We start from the raw sequence: 20,379 nt of genomic DNA on the forward strand, positions 1-20,379 counted from the left end.
GGGCGCGTGAAGGGATCGATCTGCAGATGAATGTGATGGGAAAAGATATCAATAAACAAGTAAAAAGGGACGATCTGGGACTAGATGATTTTTTAAAATTTTATTATATATATATTTTTATAATATTATCCCTTGTGTTCATTTTTCCAATTATTCCCCCCCTCCCTCTCCATTCCCTCCCCCCGATGGCAGGCAATCCCATAATTTTACATGTGTTACAATATAACCAAGATACAATACATGTGTGTAAATACCATTTTCTTGTTGCACAATAAGCATTAGATTCCGAAGGTACATGTAACCTGGGCAGACAGATATTAGTGCTAACAATTTACATTCACTTCCCAGTGTTTCTTCTCTGGGTATAGTTATTTCTGTCCATCATTGATCAACTGGGAGTGAGTTGGATCTTCTTTATGTTGAAGATTTCCACTTCCATCAGAATACATCCTCATACAGTATCATTGTTGAAGTGTACAGCGATCTTCTGGTTCTGCTCGTTTCACTCAGCATCAGTTGATTTAAGTCTCTCCAAGCCTCTCTGTATTCCTCCTGTTGGTCATTTCTTACAGAGCAATAATATTCCATAACCTCCATATACCATAATTTACCCAACCATTCTCCAATTGATGGGCATCCATTCATCTTCCAGTTTCTAGCTACAACAAAAAGAGCTGCCACAAACATTTTGGCACATACAGGTCCCTTTCCACTCTTTAGTATTTCTTTGGGATATAAGACCAATAGCAGCAATGCTGGGTCAAAGGGTATGCACAGTTTGATAACTTTTTGGGCATAATTCCAAATTGCTCTCCAGAATGGCCTGGATTCTTTCACAACTCCACCAACAATGTATCAGTGTCCCAGTTTTCCCACATCCCCTCCAACATTCATCATTATTTGTTCCTGTCATCTTAGCCAATCTGACAGGTGTGTAGTGGTATCTCAGAATTGTCTTAATTTGCATTTCTCTGATCAGTAGTGATTTGGAACACTCTTTCATATGAGTGGATATAGTTTCAATTTCTTCCTCTGAGAATTGTCTGTTCATATCCTTTGACCATTTATCAATTGGAGAATGGTTCGGTTTCTTATAAATCTGGGTCAGTTCTCTATATATTTTGGAAATGAGACCTTTGTCAGAACCTTTAACTGTAAAAATATTTTCCCAATTTGTTACTTCCCTTCTAATCTTGTTTGCATTAGTATTGTTTGTACAGAAACTTTTTAGTTTGATATAATCAAAATCTTCTATTTTGTGATCAATAAGGATCTCTAGTTCTCCTCTGGTCATAAATTCCTTCCTCCTCCACAGGTCTGAGAGGTAGATTATCCTCTGTTCCTCTAATCTATTTATTATCTCCCTCTTTATGCCTAAATCATGGACCCATTTTGATCTTACCTTGGTATATGGTGTTAAGTGTGGGTCCATATCTAATTTCTGCCATACTAACTTCCAGTTTGGGGACTAGATGATTTTTGAGACGCTTTTCAGTGCGGGGGTCGTCATTGAGTCCTTCTTGCCCCAGGACGATTAATTTCACCGGGGGCTGCAGGACAAAGGTCAATCCAATCTCACATTGCCCAGAGAGGAGGCGGGTCGATTTCCCGGTGACGTCACTCTAAACCCGAGGAAGGTTGCTTAGAAACCGGGGCTCGGAGAGAGACCCGCACAGGCGCATTGCTTCGGAGGGCTACCCTAGAAGAGGAGTGGGCAAAAAAGTCTCGGGCGGAGGCGGACGTGGGCCTCCTCCCTCCGTCCTTGGGGAATCTGGACTATGATTGGGAGACCGGCAGGAGGCGTGTCCGACGCGTTGACGTCACGGGCACGCCGCGTAAACGCCAATGTCGGCGAGATTTCCGGAAGAAGCGGTGACAGGAGCTGCGCCGGAGGGGAGACGCTGAGCCCCGGGGCGGGGGGCTGCTCTCCTGACCGGGCCGCCCCCACCGGGCCGGGTGCGGTCCGGGCCCCGGTCCCGATCCTGAGAGTCGTGGACAGGCCATCCTGGCCGGCCGGCCGCGGGTCGGGTACGCGGGGCTCGGGCAGCCGCTTCCCCTTCCTTTGCGGTCCCGGGCTTCTCACCTGCGCCCCTCCTCCTCCCTCAGGCTGCTCGCCCCTTGCCGGGCTCGGCGGGGGCTGCGCGGGACCTTGTCAGGGTCAGGGCTGCAGGGCCGGAGGAGGAAACTCCTAAACCCGGACGGAGCCCTGGGAGCCAGCGCGCGGAGGGACTGCCCCGGGCGGGTGGGAGCCCGGAGAATCGTCGGGAAGCAGCCTAACTTCCGTGGGCGAATTTCTCCCGAAACGAGGGTCGGGCTCCTGAGGAGCGCTTACTCTTGTGGTCGCGGACCCTCTGGTCTGGGGCAGCTTCGGAGTCCGAGCTTTAAAGTGCGAGGAGTAAAACCCAGCGCGGGCCGCCCCCTGAAGTAGCTATCCAAGTGATCGATGCGCTCGGAGATCGCGGCCTCCAATCTTTATAGTGGGGGCGCTCGCTTCTTGTCCTTCCGCTGTTGGTTCTTTTGACTCTCATAAAAGAGTAGTTACTGTTCGAGTAATGCTAGTTATCCTTCTGGGGGTGAGGATGAAGGTGTAGTATCCCCGCAGCCCTCGGGAGTTTCTCTTGCCCACTCCTCACCAATGTCTCATGTTTCCATCCTGACTCCCTGTAGGATGCAGGCAGCGGAACAGGAGGGCTGCGGGCCGGACGGCACCCCCGCCGCCAGTCCCGAGGCCCAGCCCGAGGCTGCGCCCGGCCCACCCAGGCCGCCCGGCCTTGATCTCTTCAACTTGGTCCTGTTCTACAAGAGGCTCGTTCTCTACTTGGAGCCCCTGAAGGACGCGGGCGACGGCATCCTCCATCTGCTCAGGTACGTCCCGGGTAGGGCCGCCCGGCCTCCTGCCCCGCCTGATATCACAGCAGCTTGGGTCCATTCCTTGTCTGGGCGGGCTGGTTTTAGTCGAAGCACTCAGCCCACTCTGAAAATTCAAATTTCGGGAGCAATCCCCGAAGTAAAGTCCCGCTTCTGGAACTCTAAGGGGTCTCGTAACGGAGCGTGGAGGATTTGCGTACCTATATTCTGGGCCTGGCTTCACGCAAGATTTCCCGGGTGAAAGGGGTCGTGGTGGTAAACGGTCAAGAATCCCTGTTTGAAAGGAGCTCACAGTCCATCAGGGAAGACACTACACAATATAGCGTGCTTATATAGTTTAGTGGATTTTTTTTCCTCCGAGAGAAATATAACTGAAAGGTTATTGGATAATCTCTCCCCCCCCCAAAAAAAAATCCTCAAGGATCTGATTTCTGGGAGCCCTGGGCATGAGAGAAGCTTGTTCTGTGACTCTCTGTTCCTCTGCTAGTAAAAAGCACTCAGGGTAGAAAGGGCTTTAACCGTGGTCTGTAGTGGTGACGTCAGGTCCGCCCGGAATCAGCCACGGTTTCCTAAGAGGCTCTTCTTTTGGGAGCATCCCTTCCTGTGGGGAGTAGTCCTGTCACCACAAGAGCCTTTGTAAAGGGACAAGTCAGCATGGGAGAAGCTTTAGTGATAGAGTGGCCTCAGCGGAGATGTGGTCCTTTTCACACCATGAAGAGGTTGAGGTTTCAGGGTTAGTTCTAAAGAGCCTTCTTATTTCCTACCTATTATACCCTTGTTAGCTGCTGTCCAGTGATCAGTTTAATGTCGGTGCAGCTTGCAGAGAAATGCCATTACAGAGAGTCTCAAGGTTTTGTTTTTTTTTTTCTCTCAAAGTAAACTATATTGATATAAAACTAGAGAAATTAAGTTTATTTGGAAAATGAGGAAATAGTCCAATTAGATAGAATAAATGGTTTTTTGAAAGTAGACATAGTAAAACTACTTTCAAATTGCCTTTCTATATTTGTTTATATTGCCTTTGACTTCCATTTCTTGGCTTTTTATCTCCTCGGGGCAGTGATCACCCTATGCTCACAATCGGGAGATTAGATCTGTCATAGAAAGATATTTTGCTTTTCTGAGTCCTTTCTTTACTGGAACTGAACTTCCTTCTAAAGGGGATGCTTTTAGGCACTCCTAAATCACTCAGGGTTCCTCACTTCAGGAGAATGATAAGACTGAATTAGAATGGACCTCAGAGCCATTTGGTCCAGTCCATATTTGAATAGACCCCCCTTATCCTTTTTGAAGTAATTTTTAAAATTGGTTGAATTTGTTCTTTCCCAGGTGTACTTTTGTAGGGTCTGCCCTGGGGATAGTCTAGAGGTGCTTTTTTTGTGCTGTAGACCTCTTTGGCAGGCTGGTGAAGCCTGTGGACCCCTTACTTAGAAGAATATTTTTAAATAAGTGAAAGAAATGAATGATGGAGGTTACTGAAAAGAAAGATATAATTTTTTTTTCATTCAAGTTCATGGATCCTCTGAAATCTACCCACAGATTTCCCCAGTGAAGCACCCTACTCTAACTCCTCCAAGATGGTCATTCTTCCAATCACAAGGATTAGGATGTGATTAGGATGTGCCGTTCCAGAGACATCTCTCCTCCTATTCCTGACATACTTATTAGGGCCTGTCTCCTCTCCCTACCTCTCACTTAATTAAAGGAAAAGCCCACTCATTATTTAGCATTTCTCTTCAATCTCACATGTCCTGTCTTTGCTCCTTGCTGGCTTTGTGGTGTCATACAGAGTTTGTCTTCATTTCTGACATTCTGTAAGAGGGATCTTTACTGATCAAGGTTTTCTGTGTTGTAGGTGGCAGACACCAGTGTGTTCCCTGCTGACCTGCTTGGGTCTCAATTTCCTCTTCTTAACTCTGAATGAAGGTAAGAATTGGTTTGGAGGGCTGAGGGAGGGCCCACATATTAATGAGATTAATGAGAGGGAAAGAACTTGCAGGTTGGGGGTGGGTGAAAGCTAATTTCTCTTTGTACTTTGATATTTCGGAAGTGTTTATTTAGCATGCTTAGAAAAGGCCAGAGAACAAGGGCAGCCAGCTCTGGTTTTGTGCCAGTGACAGAGAGTCACAGAACAAGCCAGTTTCTGCTCTCTTTTATACCAAACATCTCTTCTGGATGGACTTATGGCCTCCTCCTATCTTTGCTTCCAAAAAGCTGATACATCAAGGCAAATGGCTTTTAGAATAATAGCTATGTAGACAGTGGAGAATATGAGTTCAAATTCTGCTTCAGACATGTACTAAATATGTGACTCTGGGCAAGTCATTTAGCTAATATTTACTTCTGCTGCCTTATCTATAAAATGGATATGATAATAAATCTCTCTTCCCTAGGGTTGTTGGGAGGCTTAAATGAGATCATGTTTCTAAAGTAATTTGCCAACCTTAAAGCACTCTCTAAATGTTAGCTATTAGCTATTGTGCCATTGGTCTATGGATTAGAAAGAACATGAACGAGAGTGAGGGAATGATCACAAATGATTGATGAATGAGGAGTTGATAGCCCCTTTGTGGAAGGTTGTGATATTGATCACATGTACCAAGAAAAAGTTGAGGCTTGAAATTTTTGGAGAATAAAAATGATCACATCAACAAGTGTATATTAGAAAAGGATAGAGCAAGCTAAATTGTGACTGCAGTATGGATGGCAGCCTGGCCAGTATAATTATATGTGAACCTTTTTACACATGCCAGTAGTGTTTCTGGTTTTATCCAGGTAACTATAGGTAGGATCAGGCCTTCTATCTGTCTAAATCAAAAAGGACAGATTGCTCTGAGAACATATCATCCATTAGAATTCAGAAATAATGTACTCAAATAAGATTAGAATTTAGACTTCTCTTCCTTTGTACTAATACTTGCTGAGAAATCTGTAGACACTTCTATATTAGCATATATAATGTACGGAGTATGAAGAGGTGATAATTGACATGGTCACATAATCACACATTCTTAGAGTTGTAAGGGATCCTTATTTGAACAAGAATCCTTTTTCTAATGTCACTGACAAATGATCATCCATCTTAGTTTGAGGACTTCTATTGTTCTTTAATCCATGATCTCCAGTGCTTTAATTGTTAGAATTTTTTCCCCCCTGATATCTAGTCAAAATCCACTTGGTGCTCCTTATTTTGCTGTTAAGGATCCAGCAACTAATACTTGGTTGATCCCATTTCTTTGTGCCAGTCAGCCTTTAATTCAGGGGCTAGAAGATAGCGTGTTCTCTCTCTCTCTCTCTCTCTCTCTCTCTCTCTTGGAGCTCTTTTCTAAAAAAAAAAAAAAAAAAAAAAAAAAACAATAATAGCTTTTTATATTTCAATATACATGCAAAGATAGTTTTCAGCATTTACCCTTGCAAACCTTGTATTCTAAATTTTTCTCCCTTATTCCTCACCTCCTCCTTTCCCTAGACAGCAAGTAATGCAATATAGATTAAACATGCGTACTTCTTTTAAACATATTTCCATGCTGCATAAGAAAAATCAGATCAAAAGGGAAAAATAATGAAAAAGAAAAAAAGCAAGCAAGCAAACAACAGTAGCAAAAAGATGAAAACACTATGCTTTGATCCATTTCAGTCTCCATAGTTCTCTCTCTAGATGTGGATGGCTCTTTCAATCACATGCCTATCAGAATTGCCTTGAATCACCTCATTGTTGAAAAGAGCCACATCCATCATAGTTGATCATCACTATGTGATCATATACCTTAACTTATTCAGCCATTCTCCAACTGATGGGCATCCACTCAGTTTCCACTTTCTTGCCACTACAAAAAGGGCTGCCACAAACATTTTTGCCTATGTAGGTCTTTTCCCCTCTTTTATGATTTCTTTGGGATATAGACCCAGGAGAGACACTGTTAGATCAGATGAGTATGCACAGTTTGATTGCTTTTTGCACATATTAACTCTTTTCTTAAAACTAAATATTTCCAGCTTTTACAAATGATTCACATATTCTCTTCATCATTATTATCATCTTGCTCCAACTGTTCTTCAGCTTCCCATTGTCCTTCCTATCACCTACCTAGTCCAGCACACTGTGCCCCTCCTAATGCAGTCCAGCCTTGCATTAGCATTTTTTAATCTGCCAGATGTCTCTGCTGACGAATACTGATTTTGCAGTCCACTAAAAGCTCCAGATATTTTCAGATGAACTGTTATTCAGCCAAGTCTTGTCCTTGTGAAGTTGAGATTTTGAGCCCCTATGTAAGAATTTATATTTAAGCTTATTATATTTCATCTTATTAAATTTAGTATTCTATTTAAGATCATTTTGGTTCCTGACTCTGTAATCTGTTGTCTTAGCTATTCCTCCTAGTTTTGTAAAGTTGATAGTTATACTGTCTATGATTGTATACAGGTTGTTGCTGGGCATGACATCAGAGCCAAGCAGGGATTCTTGAGGCAAAGACATTGAACAATTAAGGACTTATTTGAGTCCAGTCACTTATCCACTTCCTAATCCACTTTACTGTCATCTCCCTACCTTGTCCACAAGAATAGCATCAGTAATATTCCAGGTAAATTGTCACTATAGCAGTTCTCCCATTTTCTTGTCTAGTAACTGTCAGTAAAGAAAACTCGTCATTAAAATTTTATTATTAGTTTGATCAACAAATGTAAAACATTACAGTGTACAAAGGATAACAAAAAAGAGGATTTTGTCTGAAAATGTGAGCTTGAAGTATATATAGAATTTTACAGAAGCAACAAAATTGCCCTATTTGTGTCCCCTTTAGGGATTCTTATTTCAGAAATGTTTTATTGATGTTAACTAGCACTTACACAGTTCTAATAATGTTTACAACATTCTTTCCAACTATTATCTTATTTGATCTTCACAGTAACCTTGGGAGGTAGGTGGTATTATTATTTTAATTTTAGAGATGGAGAAACTGAGGCAGAGAAGAGACTTAGTGACTCAGCGAAGATAACACAGCTAGCAGTTTTCTGAGACTAGTTTTGAACTCCAGTCTTCTTTATTCCAATACCAGAACTTTACCCACTTTGTCTCCACGTGCCACTCTTTCCTTTTCTTTTCTTTTGCATTGTTGCCACTACATACAAACTCCCATATAAAATAATGGACATTCAAAACAAAAATATATTGGGCATGTAAGAAAATGTCCCTCATCTCTCCAGTAAAATGAGCGTGACTTGCTTGCTCATTGTAACTGTTAATTGTTGGCTAGAGTTCTGTTGTTTTCAAAGTTGCTTCTGTTTAGTTATTTTCATTATCATTTGAATTGTTTTTCTGGTTCTTTTTAAGTCACTCTGTATCAGTCCATGCAAATCTTCCCAGATCCTTTTGGATTGGTCTTATTTGCCATTTCTTTAAGAATATGGTAATATTCCATTTCATTAATAAACCACAATTTGTCCAGCAGTTCCCGGGTTGATGGGTATTTACTTTGTTTCCAGTTGTTAGCTACAACAGAAAGTGTTGCTATAAATATTTTTGTATGTGGTAGGTCTTATTACTAGGTCAGAGAGTGTGTACATTTTAGTGATTTCTTGGCATTGTGCCAAATTGCTTTCTGGAATAGTTGGAGTAACTATAATGCATTAGTGTCTATCCTCTCACATCTCTTCCTGGCCCTTGCCATTTTTATCTTTTATTGTTGTCCAACTGATGAATATGAAGTGGGACCATGATTGTTTTAATGTCCTTATCTTTTTTAATTATTAGTTACTTGGAGTGTTGTTTTTTTTCCACGTGATTATTGGAAGCTTTAGTTTCTTCATTTAAAAACTGGCTGTTCTTATTCTTTGATCACCTTTGCCTTGATGCTGGCTCTTTGTTATAACTGCTTCCTTTGCTATATTCTCCTTAATCATCCCTTTTATAACAGATTAAAGAATTTTAACTGGTTTATCAACCTTTAGTTTGGAAATCCACGTTTCCTTCCTTTTTTTGGAAATCAAGACAACTATTTTTCCTTTTCCAGTCTTGCAGCCATTCTCTTATTCTTCATGTTTTAAAAATCACTGACAGTGACTCAGTAAACACATCTACCCATCTTTCCAATACCCCAGGACATTGTTCATTTGGACATAGCCACTCAGTCTCATCAAGCCAGCGAGGATTTTGCTTACCATTTTCCTACTTATCTTGGCTGTCACTTTCTTATTAGTCATATTTGATTTGCCCTTTGCAGTCAAAAGAACGTTTTTCTTGGCAGAGAAAAAAAAGAAGCAAAATAAGAGTTGAGCAGCTCTTCCTTTTGACCACTGTTTGTTATCATTGCTGCCCATCTTCTGGGTGGATTTTCCTTTGCTTTCTTTTTCGCAGTCTAGCTAAAAATCCTTTTGTTGTTGTTGTTGTCTTTGACTTTGCTTGTTAGCCTTTGCTCCTTCTGAGCTTTAGTGCTCCTGACATTATTCCCACCAGATTATGCCATGGTGTTTTTTTGATGTTTTTTTTTTTTTTTTTTTTTTTTTTTTTTTTTTTTTTTTTTTGCATTTATTTCTTCTTGCTTTCATCTTTTACATGTCTTTAAAAAAAATGTAATTTGATGAGTTCCTTATGTGTTCACACCCCTTCCCATAACTCTTCTTGTTTCTCCTTATCAGAATTTATAGTTTCTTCCTCAAGGAGCTAACAGTTTAGCCAGAAGATGAGATGTATTCACCAAATAATCCTATGTTGACTTGTACTTTAATAAAGTGCAGAGGAGAAGGGTTGGCTTTTTTGAATAGTTTAGTTAGTTTGAATTACAGGTCCAAGTGGATTATCTTGGTTCATAACTGGCTGGTCTTCTTCCCCTTTTATCTGGATATGAAAATAGTCTGGTGTTGATAGACCAGGAGCTGATGCTGAAATCATAGGGAGAATGTTTGACTCTAACTGGTGTCCCACATTGCTGCCAGTTCCTGGGATGCCCTGCAGACTTGAAAGTTCCCTTGTCTGACCTGCGGCTCTTTTGTGTTTAGGTGCCTGGTACTCAGTGGGTGCCCTGCTGATTTCTGTGCCTGCCCTGCTAGGCTACCTGCAGGAGGTGTGCCGGGTCCGCCTCCCTGAGCCAGAGCTGATGCGGAGGAAGTATCACAGTGTGAGGCAGGAGGATCTGCGCAAGGTGCGGCTGTCACGGCCTGAGGCCGTGGCAGAGGTGAAGAGCTTGTGAGTGTGAGATACCAGTTGGGAGAAGGTGGGCTGCGGGAGAACCGGCCAAAGGGAGTTGGGCTGACTTGGGACTCAGACTGGGACCCCAGGAGAGCTCACGGAGTTGATGTGGCTTGTTACTGCCCTCCTTTGTGATCTCCTCATTCTTCAGTTGTGTGTGAGGAAGGGCACTGACCTCTGCTCCTGGGCTTACTAATGAAATCATGTGGTCTGGGCCCCTCATGGCTGCTTCTTTGTGCCTCTACAGCTTGATCCAGTTGGAGAGCTTCTTGAATCAGTTGTGTTCTAGGTGTGAATCGGTCTATCGAGTGTTGTACTGGGAGAACCCAGCAGTGTCCTCACAGTGAGTTCCATCCCTCCCTCCTCACAGAGAGCCTCGAGCCTGGTCTTAATCCCTTCAGTTCTTGGCCCCTAAAAAATGAGGCTCTGGGCTAGGGGATCTCAGGTCCCTCTGGTTCTTTTTTGTTCTCTGACTAATAGGATCAACATTGATGAGTCTCTCTAGCTTGAGGCCTGAGAAAAGCTGACGGGTTACTTTAGGGGGAAGGAGAATTAATTTCTTCAGTAGGTAGAGAAGGGGAGTTGGCATGTCTGCACTCCCTTGGGTCTAGCCATACAGTGTTCATGGGCAGAGATGCTTAGAGCCGAGCTTCTGGCTTTGACCTCCTGGCTGCTTGTGAAACTGGAGGCCATGGGTGCAGGGGAAAGGTGTTGGGACTGGGCCCCTCTGGGCTGGGTTTTGGATTCCTGACCCCAGCTCTCTCTGGGTAAGCCTGGGCAGGTTGGTGGGCCCCTGAGAGTGCCCTACTTTGTCAGATGGGCCTGTGTTGTGCCTCTCTCACCTCACTTGCAGTGGGAGTGTGGAGAAGGCCCCGCAGGGGTCAGTGCTGGGTTCTGACAGGCGGGGGGGGCTTCTTTTCTCCAGGTTCTATGGGGCTCTCCTGGCCTCCGTCTTCGTGCTGTATGTATTTCCCTTGTGCTGGGTCCTTGCCCTTCTCAACAGCACCCTCTTTCTGGGAAATGTGGAGTTCTACCGAGGTAAGCACTTCTCCCCAGGGCCTTGGATGAGTCCTTCTGGATGCCACAGAAAAGGGTACTTGGAGGCTGTGGAACACCTGGATTTTGGCTTATTTGGCCCACCAGGGGGCAGCACCCCACCAAAGAAGTCCCTCCCCTCATGGCTCTAGGATGAAGGCTGCATCGCTGATACAGCTGTGTCTGTTGGGGTTCTGGCTCACTGCCTCTTGGCTGAAATTGTTGACAACGGAGTGACTCGTGTCTTGTAACAGTTTCTCCACCGAGATTAGAGCCTTTTGATGTAGTGATTGCTGCAGTTTGTCCGCTGCCTCGTGCCCCAAAGAGACAGGCTAGGGATGTCTGAGTCATGGCATGCTGGTGCAGAGATATGTGTGGGCCTTGTTTTTTTTTGCATCTCTTGAGTTGTTTGAGTCAAAAAATATCACCTGGTGGCAAAAGTGTGCTGGACCCTTCTATACTTAGTTAGATTGACTTTTTTTTTTTTTGCTGTTTGCTGAGGCAATTGGGGTTAAGTGACTTGCCCAGGGTCGAACAGCCAGGAAGTGTTAAGTGTCTGAGATCAGATTTGAACTCAGGTCCTCCCGACTAAAGGGCTGATGCACTATCCACTGCACCAACTGCTGCCTCCCTAGATTGACTCTAAAAAAAAAAAAATTATACATTTTTTGGCAAGGCATTTCATCAGCAAGCATCCAGAAAACTCCATCTTTAAAAGTATGTTCCTTGAAAACAGTTAAGCAAAATCATCTGAGAGAATGTTACTGATAGCACATAAGGTTTTCCCCTTTCAATGTTTACTGATTGTTTTTTTTTTTTTTAATTATTGATCTCTTTTGTATTTATGTGATCTGCATAGAATAGAGCCTGATGCTATATGTTGTGGGCTCATAGTTCCCTCTATAAAAAAGAGAGGGCAATTAGACTGGTTTTTGAACCGTACTTGAAACCTCCTAGTTGCATAATATCTGCCAGAGTTTGAGTTCAGTTGGCATAACTTTCAAGGACCCAGGATCACATCCAACATCTAGATGAGAGGAGGAATTTTGTGAATGGGAGAGGACATTTCCTGTGGAGGAGCATCCTTGCTGATGAGAGATCATAGATCATCCAAACTTTAAGTGTAGATAGGTGCTTCTTGGTCTGTCTTTCTCGATCAGCTATTCTTCTTTCCCAGACAGATTGAGGTAAGAGGAAAAGGGCGAGAATATTATCTGTGGAGAGGTGATGGTTTGCTGAATTAAAAACTATTTAGGCTACTGATCAATCAGAAAGTATTTATTGAGTGCTTACTGTGTGCCATTCACTGTGCTAAGTCCTTGGGATACAAAGAAAGGCAAAAATTGCCCTTGCCTTCAAGGAAGGCAGTGGAAAAATCTCTAAAGATATTTTTTATTCTGAATTGGTATCTTTGGCCTCACTTGCTCCTGGATAGTAGTGGCAGAATACCGGGCTTCCCTGCAGCAGCGGATGAACCCTAAGCTACCAGTGAGTACTGAGGAATGCCTGGAATCAGACAGTGGGGGAAAAGGAGCTCTGCTGGACTGCAGTTCAACCCCTACTCCCACCGAGGTGAGCATCTGGTGTGGGGTCCTTGGAACCTGATCACCAGTGACCTTCTTGGGGGTCATTGTCCCTTGGGGCTGTGTCAGCTCTTGCCTGGGCTCATCTGGAATCCTTAGTCTTTCTTGTCCCCAGCTTCCATGCATTTTTTTTTCCTTTTTTTTTTTCCATGCATTTTTAAAGGCTGAATTGGGTTTTGGTTCCTGTTTCTTCTGAGAAGGTATCTTTCTAAGTCTCCTATCTCAAAAACTGCTTCTTTAGCATGTCTTCCTGGGGGGAGCAAGCATCTTTTTGACCAGATAATTCCTTTTCTCAATGATTGATGTTAATAATGAAACGCCTTCATAGGTGACGTCCTCTGCTTTTCTTCACAGGACCTCACACCAGGCAGTGTGGAGGAAGCAGAGGAAGCTGAGCCAGATGAAGAATTTAAAGATGCCATTGAGGTGGGCATTTTTTTGATAGAGCCTTGTACCCAAAGATCCCAAATAGGCTCATAGCCTAGGCACTTTTGAGGCTCCAGTTTTCTTTTTACTCTTCCAAAATAAAGGACTAAAATCCAGGATTGTTCCTTCTAGGAATTTTCTTGGTTCTGGAGTTTTTGACTTCTCTGAGGTCTTGGTTACAGTCTTCTTGTCTATGTTATGTTACTAGGCACCCTTCATGGATAACCTGCCTGGTCTTTGGGCAGATCCCTTTCTTATCAGTAGCTTTGATGGTTATTTTGTGAAGAGTTGGTAGCTTGCTGTCTTGTTTTCTTCTTTCATTCTCAAAAACCCTACCAGCCTATTGGGAATCCTCTTGAAAAGGATGGGGAGGATCTTGGGGCTTCCGATGGTAAGGAAAGTAGAGTCAGGACTTCCCAGAGCTTGAGAGTAGGTTTTAAAAATGGGCACTCACGGGCTAACCTCTCTGAGCCCCACCCAGAGCTCCAGGATGGTTGACTTAGAGTAGTCCGTGTCTTGTAGCATTCTCTCCCTTTTCCTGGCTATCTATCTTCTCTTCTTTTCTCTCCTTCTCCCCCCCTGCACCCTGGGAGGCAGGAGACCCACCTGGTGGTACTGGTGAGTATGTCTATATTGATGGGGAAGGGATCTGGGGACAGGGTGGATGGTTGGACTAGTTGAGCCTTTTGCTTGGCTTTGTGCAGCTGCTTCATCTCTGCTGTTCTTACCCAGGAGCTCTGTGTCTCAGGGTCCAGTCAGCAACTGGGTAGGGCTAAAAAGTTCTTTTCCACAGGAGGATGATGAGGGATCTCCCTGCAATGTGGAATATGATCTGGCCCTACACGACAATGGTTTTATGAGCAAGAATGAAGTGATTCGAAGCAAGGTGTCTCGACTCACTGAGAAGCTCCGAAAACGTTATCCCACCAACAATTTTGGTATTTGGTTGAAAAGAGCAAGGGAAAGTTTTGGGGCAGAGGAGGGAAATGGAGGCTGAGAATTTGGGTGGTGGTTAGCTCCAGAGATTAGTGTTTGGGTATCAGGTCTGGGAACCTAGAATTGGGACAAATGCAAATCAATATTGGGATATAAAGGCTGAACTTGGGCTCTTCCTTACTTGTTCTTATAGTTTGATGTGAGTTTTCAGAGAGGTAAGGAAAGTGATACCAGATCAGGCAGTCCCAGTAGTTGTAGAAAAATTTGACTCTGAGATAAACTGTATTTTAGGAAGGCCTGAATTTTTATAGAAATAAATACCTAAGACCCTGCCTAATTTGCCTCTTCAGTTCTAAATGGAAACAAGATGAAGCACACAGCTTTTTCCATCCTAGAACTTAGCTTATTGTGTTCTTGTGGAAAGACTGTCAACTTCAGGTCTATGTAGTTTGAATTTTGGTCAACCCTAAATTTGTTGGGGAAAAGGTATGTATGGAGCAGCAGGGAGGGACTGGCTGGACTACTGGAGGCCTGGCTTAGGACTCAGAAACTTGAAGGTGAGAGCAGCTGAGCTTCAGGGGACCTGAAGGATCTTTAGACTTTGGCTCCTCCCTTTTAACAAACCTTGGCTGAGAGGTCAGAAAGGCAGCCTTTTTCCAATATCCATAGCACCTACAGTACCCACAGTACCTATGGTACACCCACAGCACCCAGGGCACCCATGATACCCACAGCATTCATGGTACCCACGGCACCCACAGTGGAGCAGATTTGGAGTAAGCTTGATTAAGGAGGTCTGACACCTGTAGCTCCCAGCTGAAGCTACATGAATTGATTGGCCTAGGAAATGAGTTATCTATTAGAAGAGTCTGATTTCCTCTCTTGATGGATAAGGACCTCTTTCCTTTCTTTCTTAGGTGTCTTGTATCTCTCTTCCCTGTTAGCATGTGTCACCTTGGGCTTGGAGAGGCCTTTTTCGGGCCACGTGACTTGCCAAGGCATCCATTGCCTCTCTGAGGCTCTCCTGTTATATTACTTCAAGTCTTCCTCCCCCACCCCCTTCCCTCAATCCTGTGTCCTTCCCCCTCCCCCTATGCAGCTTCGTACTGCACGGATTCTTGGGCTGTAGCCCTGGACCTGCTGCGTTTGTTGCAGCTCTGGCCAAGAAGTTCCTTTTCCCTGAGCTGATCAGCTTCTGGGTCAGCCATCCACTGGAGGGGGCTAGAGTTGTTTGGGAAGAATGAGCAGCATGTAACCTTGGGGCTTTAGCCTGGACTTGGGGTGAGAGGGGGGACATCCTGATAGGGTGAATTCCTCATCTCTCTGACTTCATATTTACCTTAAAAACATCAATCATTGTTTCATTGCCAGGAGGTCTTGCTTGGGCCTCCTATTTTTCTCTATCCCTGATGCCTGCTGTTTATCATCACACTGATTAATCTAAATGGGAAATATTTATTTGGTTGGAGTCAGGGTCTTTCCAAATAGGGGCAAAACCTTTTTTTAGGCATTGGAAGGAAGCCAAGGACCTTTTATTCCTCTCTGATCCCTCCTGTGCTGCTGCCAGAACTTCTGCTCCCTGTGAATATGTAGCAGTTTCATCAGCTTCTCTGACCCTACATGAAAGTGCTTGCTCTTGAGGCCTTCTTGGTCAAGCAGAGAACAGAACCCTGTGGGGAGAACATTCCTAGAAGAATGTGCCAGAGCCTTGCTTGAATCTGAAGCGCCCTTCTTAGGGCAGTCCCTCTCCCCTCTGCCTTCATCAGTGGGTCATGGCCCAGACTAGAAGCTTTGGGAATCTCCTCCCTGGTTTGCTCCTGGAACTAACTACTTACTGGCAGTACTGAGCCAGTTGGGCCATAAGCATTTATAATTATAATGATGGCTATCACTACTCTCTGCTGAGCACTGTGTAGTACAAAGAAATACAGCCTCTGCCTGCAGGGAGCTCACCTCATGGGGAACGATGGCCCATAAAAAAGAGCTGAAAGTCCAGATGCTGCTTCTGGCTGCCTGGCTTCTGTCTGTGGGCCTTGCTGTGGGGACAAGGCCTGGGTTAGCCCCCAGAGTGGGCGTGTGGGAGCCAAGGCTCTTCTGGCTTCTGCAGAGAATGGCTGGCCTTCTCCTCCTCTGTCCAGAGCAGCTTCTCCATGCCTTAGCTTCCCTTCTTTACCTCCCGCAGACTTCTTCATTGTACCCTGGAGCCCTGAGCTCTCTCCCTTCTGGCTTTTTCCTCCATCCTCATTGCTTACAGTGTAGGAGTAGCTTGCCCTACAGTCTGTATCACAAGGAATTTAAATTATTTTGGGGAATTTTCAGGATGAGAGGGAGAAATGGGGCCTTCAGATTGGGAGGGGGCATTGCCACCTTTAATATAAGCTGCAAAGAACAACCCTGGGAAGTGATGGGATTTGGCAGGCCAAGAGGCCAGCTCTTTTCCTTGCATGTGAGCAGCCCACACAATCTCCCCCCTTTGTACTTCTGAAGCGACACCTGATCCCAGGCAGAAACAGTGGCCTGTCAGCACCTCCTTTTTGCTCACCACTTACTTTGACTTTCCAAGGAAGATGCCTGAAATCAGGAATCAGCTAGGCAAGTGACTTCTCTAAGCTGGGATGAGAAAGGGGCTTTCAGGGCAGGTAGGAGGGTTAATATTAATCTTGTGAAGTTAGTGGGTAAGCAGGGACTGGGGCGGGTGCTTTGGTGGCAGAAGGGGCAGGGGAAATGGGTTTGGGGGCATACAGCATCTTCAAGGCCCTCATTCCTGCTCAGCCTAAACCACTCCTTTGGCTCACTTGGGCTTTCAGGAGGATATGCTCAGCTTTAGAGCCAAATGGTGCGGCTTTTAGCTGACTCTTGCCAACCAGAATGAGTGGCTTGAGAAATTGTTCTTAATGTAACTCTTTCAGGGAAAATTGGGGATGTAGAGGAGTGAGTAGAGGGTCAGGGGACTGGGTCATGTGAGAGGGTGACCTTTTGCCTCTTATTTCTCAGGAAACTGTACCAGCTGCTCTGCTACCTTCTCAGTGCTGAAGAAGAGGGTGAGTTTTCCTTAGGGGGATGGCTGTGGGTTGCAGGGCCATCCTGGGCTTGGTTCCCCAGATGATCCAGGCTTCTGCTTTCCTTACTGAGCTTCTCTCTTCTAGAACTTGCTTTTTGTCCTGTCAGCTTAGGATTGCAACCAAAGGTTTATGCCCAGATGTCTTGGGTAGCCTCAGATGGCATCATAGTATTCTATTCCTAGAAGAGTATCCTGGAAGGATACTCAGACATAGGAACAAGGGAAATGGAGATCTAACAGGGAAAAGAACTAATGTCTTTACTTTGAATTTTGAAAATGGTCTGTTAGAATTTATTGTGTGTCAAGTGTGAAGCTAATTAGTCACTGATGTTTAGTTTAATTAGAAATTAAGTCGAGTTGGAGAGATGATGAGAAGTGATAGAAAGTTTTCTCAGCCCTCGATACCATTGTCCTTCCTGTTTCCTTCCTGTCAGCTCCCTGGTCTTTCTGTAAGGCTCATGTTCCAGGTACCCATGACTAGGATGGGGGTAGCAGAGGTCCCTTTTGGCTTCTGAGTGAGCAGATTTCCAAAGCCTAAGAGAAGGCTAAGATCACCAAGCATTGGAGGCTAGGATGTCACCCGAGAGTCACTGTACTCCCTGGTCTCTTTAGCTGGGCCTTGGGGTCTCCTTCAGTGACCTCTTTGCTGGGGGAGCCTGAAACTTGGGGCCTGGAAGGTAGAGGATCCAGCTGTTGGGAACTTGGGGGTGAGCTCTAGTGGTCTAGGAGCTAGGGAGCAGGGCTCAGACCACCAGAGAGAGACTCACTTGTGCTGACTTTGGCCGGCTCTTCTTTTCACAGCGCAGCTGTAGTAACTGTGGAAACAGCTTTTGCTCCCGGTGCTGCTCCTTCAAGGTCCCCAGGTCCTCCATGGGAGCCACAGGTGAGTGATTGCAGGGGTGGGGGTAGGTGGGGGGTGGTATAAAGGAAAAGGGGGGGACAAAGTTGAAGGCACGAGAGATTTGGAGCCCAGTTATAGGGGTCTTGTTTACATTTTTCAGAAAAATTCTAACAGTGAATAATGTGAATGCTTTATTAAAGTTGCCTCTGGTTCCTCGGGAGAGAGCATTGTTGTCATGGTGGCCATGAAATCCCTAGGATTTCTCAAAAACTGCTGTTTCCATGGAAAAGAAATTCTAAAGGTCAAGTTAGTTAGGAAGTGAGGAACAATGGGACGGCCTGTAGTTAGTGATAGGGAGGGGTTATTCCTTCTGGCCATCTGTAGGAACTCGTAAGAGATGAGTGTGTCTCCTGTTCTTGTGGTCGGGACCTCGCAGGGAGTGTGGGATGCCTCTCACTGAATTCTTTCTTCTTTTCAGCCCCTGAAGCACAGAGAGAGACTGTATTTGTGTGTGGTTCATGTAACCAGACCCTGAGCAAGTGAGAAGAGAGCCCTGGGGTGGCACTTGGGAGCCTGCCCTGCTCACCTTCCTCTCCTGAGCCTGCTCCAGAGGCTAGAGTTAGACTCCCCAGATCCCTCATGCCAGTGTGTGGAGGTAGCTGGGCAGCGCTGGTGTGAACATTGGATAGGTGCTTCCCCTCCCTTTCTCCACCTGGGAGATGCCCATCCCGGGGTCACTGATGACATTTCCAGCTTCTCTTTGTGTTCCTCTGGGTGCCTGGAGTGATGGCTGCCCTCCGGTTTCTGTGCAGGGTAACCCCTGGATCGCTAGAGATGTCGGCTGGGACAGCGGGCTAGAGGGGAAGCGGGACTGGACGGGGGCTTAGAGTGGGCAGCAGTGGGTGAAGCCAGACCTTGGCTCTTCCTTGTGAGTGTGGACTCCCCTTCACCCTGTGGCCTTCATGACACTGGCAGTTGTGAAGGAACCCCAAAGCTAGGAAGGAGACTGCATCGCATATCAGCCCAGAGGGACAGAAGCACCTGAGAACTTAACCCCAGGGACTTCCAGGGGAACTCAGGCAGAGCTGGATGGGGGGTAGCCGTAGCCCCCCTGTTCATGGCATTTCACTGCTCCTACAAGAGCTGCAGGTGCAAGGTATTTCCCCTTGACCTTTGGCACTGTAATTGTCAAAGGGTCCAGAATGAGGACTATGCAAGACCAGTTAGAAGCCAGCCTTTAACTCTGTGTGAGCTGGACACAAAGGCATTGATAAAGTCTTTATAACTGCAGCCTTCAGCCCACCCCACTCCATTCCCACAGTTGCTTCCTTGGAAAGTGAGACAGGGAAGGGAATTTATGAATCCCACATTATCATTCTGACTCGGCCAAGGGGCGGCAGCTTGGGGAACTGGCTAGCTTGCTACCATTTGTTCTTAGACCTCCGTAGACGTCCCTTCTGCTACACAGTCTCCCTTTAAGCGGACTGGATCCCTTCTTCACGTTGCCCGGGCTCCCCTCCCGTATCATGGATGTGCTCAGAGATGTAGTGGTGAAGCCAGGAGGTCCCTTTGACCCTCTGGGCCTGGGAGGTACAGGAAGCTTCTGGCCACAGCTCTGTTAAGGGATTGCTTGATGCTGACCACACCCTTTGATTAGTTTGGGCAGATAGCTACTTTCTTGAGGACCAATGGTACTTCTTAGGCTATGAGTTCTGGTTAGGTTCTCTTTCTACACTGGCACTTCCCTCTCTATATTGGAAATATTTATTTATTTATTACATGGTTCTTGGGAACAGGAGGTGTTGGAACTAGATTAAGGAGGAACCTGGGACTGCCCTTAGCCTGAGACTTTTTCTGGAACTATGAGGTTCCTTCAGACATAGGACCTAGGAGGCTGAAGTATTTCAGGTCCTCACACCTTCCCCGTCCCCTTCCTCCCTTTTCCCCCCTTCAGTTGGAGGCACTCCTAGGATACCCAGGGGTCTACCAGATCTTCGTGCCTCCCTTTCTGCCACTTCTTCCAATCTCTCCCTTTAGAAGTGTGAGCTTGAATATACTGTGCTTTACACTGAAAGTGTGCTAAAGAAATCTCTGTGTACATGGAGACAACAATAAAAAGCATCAGGCCATTTGTGTTACTCCTTTCAATTCTTGTAAACCTTTTCTGTGGAGACTGGGTAATTGATCCTCTCTCTTCCTTCCCTGCCCTGTTGTCTGTGTTGGGTCTATCTTGGTAAATGGTGGCATTTTGTCCTATGATTGCTTAAGCTGAGGCTTTTGCTGATTTGTTCCTCCTGAACGGGAGCAGGTTAAAGACCTGCTACCACCATGGCTGTAGGCGGAAAGTGACCATTCAGACCTTGGGTGGGATCTTAGGGTGGTGATCTCCAATCAGCAGGAGACGGAGTTTGAAGGCTTCTCTCCCCATAACTGAGAGAAATGG

General features: G+C 45.3%; 1 protein-coding gene across 7 annotated transcripts; it reads left to right on the plus strand.

Annotated features, from left to right (window-relative positions):
* The first annotated feature begins 1,834 nt into the window (after positions 1-1,834).
* On the plus strand, positions 1,835-20,065 carry ZFYVE27 (zinc finger FYVE-type containing 27). 7 transcript variants are annotated; one of them, XM_074296012.1, is made up of 14 exons: positions 1,835-2,028; positions 2,668-2,865; positions 4,724-4,794; positions 9,865-10,051; positions 10,302-10,397; positions 10,980-11,092; positions 12,525-12,661; positions 13,027-13,098; positions 13,696-13,716; positions 13,892-14,036; positions 16,522-16,626; positions 17,029-17,075; positions 17,897-17,978; positions 18,415-20,065. In XM_074296012.1, exons 2-14 carry the CDS (start codon positions 2,669-2,671, stop codon positions 18,477-18,479), a joined length of 1,338 nt encoding a protein of 445 aa, XP_074152113.1. In that variant the 5' UTR covers positions 1,835-2,028; position 2,668; the 3' UTR covers positions 18,480-20,065. The 7 variants fall into 7 exon arrangements, with proteins under 7 accessions (XP_074152113.1, XP_074152110.1, XP_074152109.1 ...); XM_074296009.1 differs by lacking the exon at positions 1,835-2,028 and having other exon boundaries at positions 2,045-2,865; positions 12,528-12,661; XM_074296008.1 differs by lacking the exon at positions 1,835-2,028 and having other exon boundaries at positions 2,049-2,865.
* The last annotated feature ends 314 nt before the right edge of the window (positions 20,066-20,379 follow it).

Source organism: Sminthopsis crassicaudata, chromosome 2, assembly GCF_048593235.1.
Source record: "Sminthopsis crassicaudata isolate SCR6 chromosome 2, ASM4859323v1, whole genome shotgun sequence".
Classification (NCBI taxonomy): domain Eukaryota; kingdom Metazoa; phylum Chordata; class Mammalia; order Dasyuromorphia; family Dasyuridae; genus Sminthopsis; species Sminthopsis crassicaudata.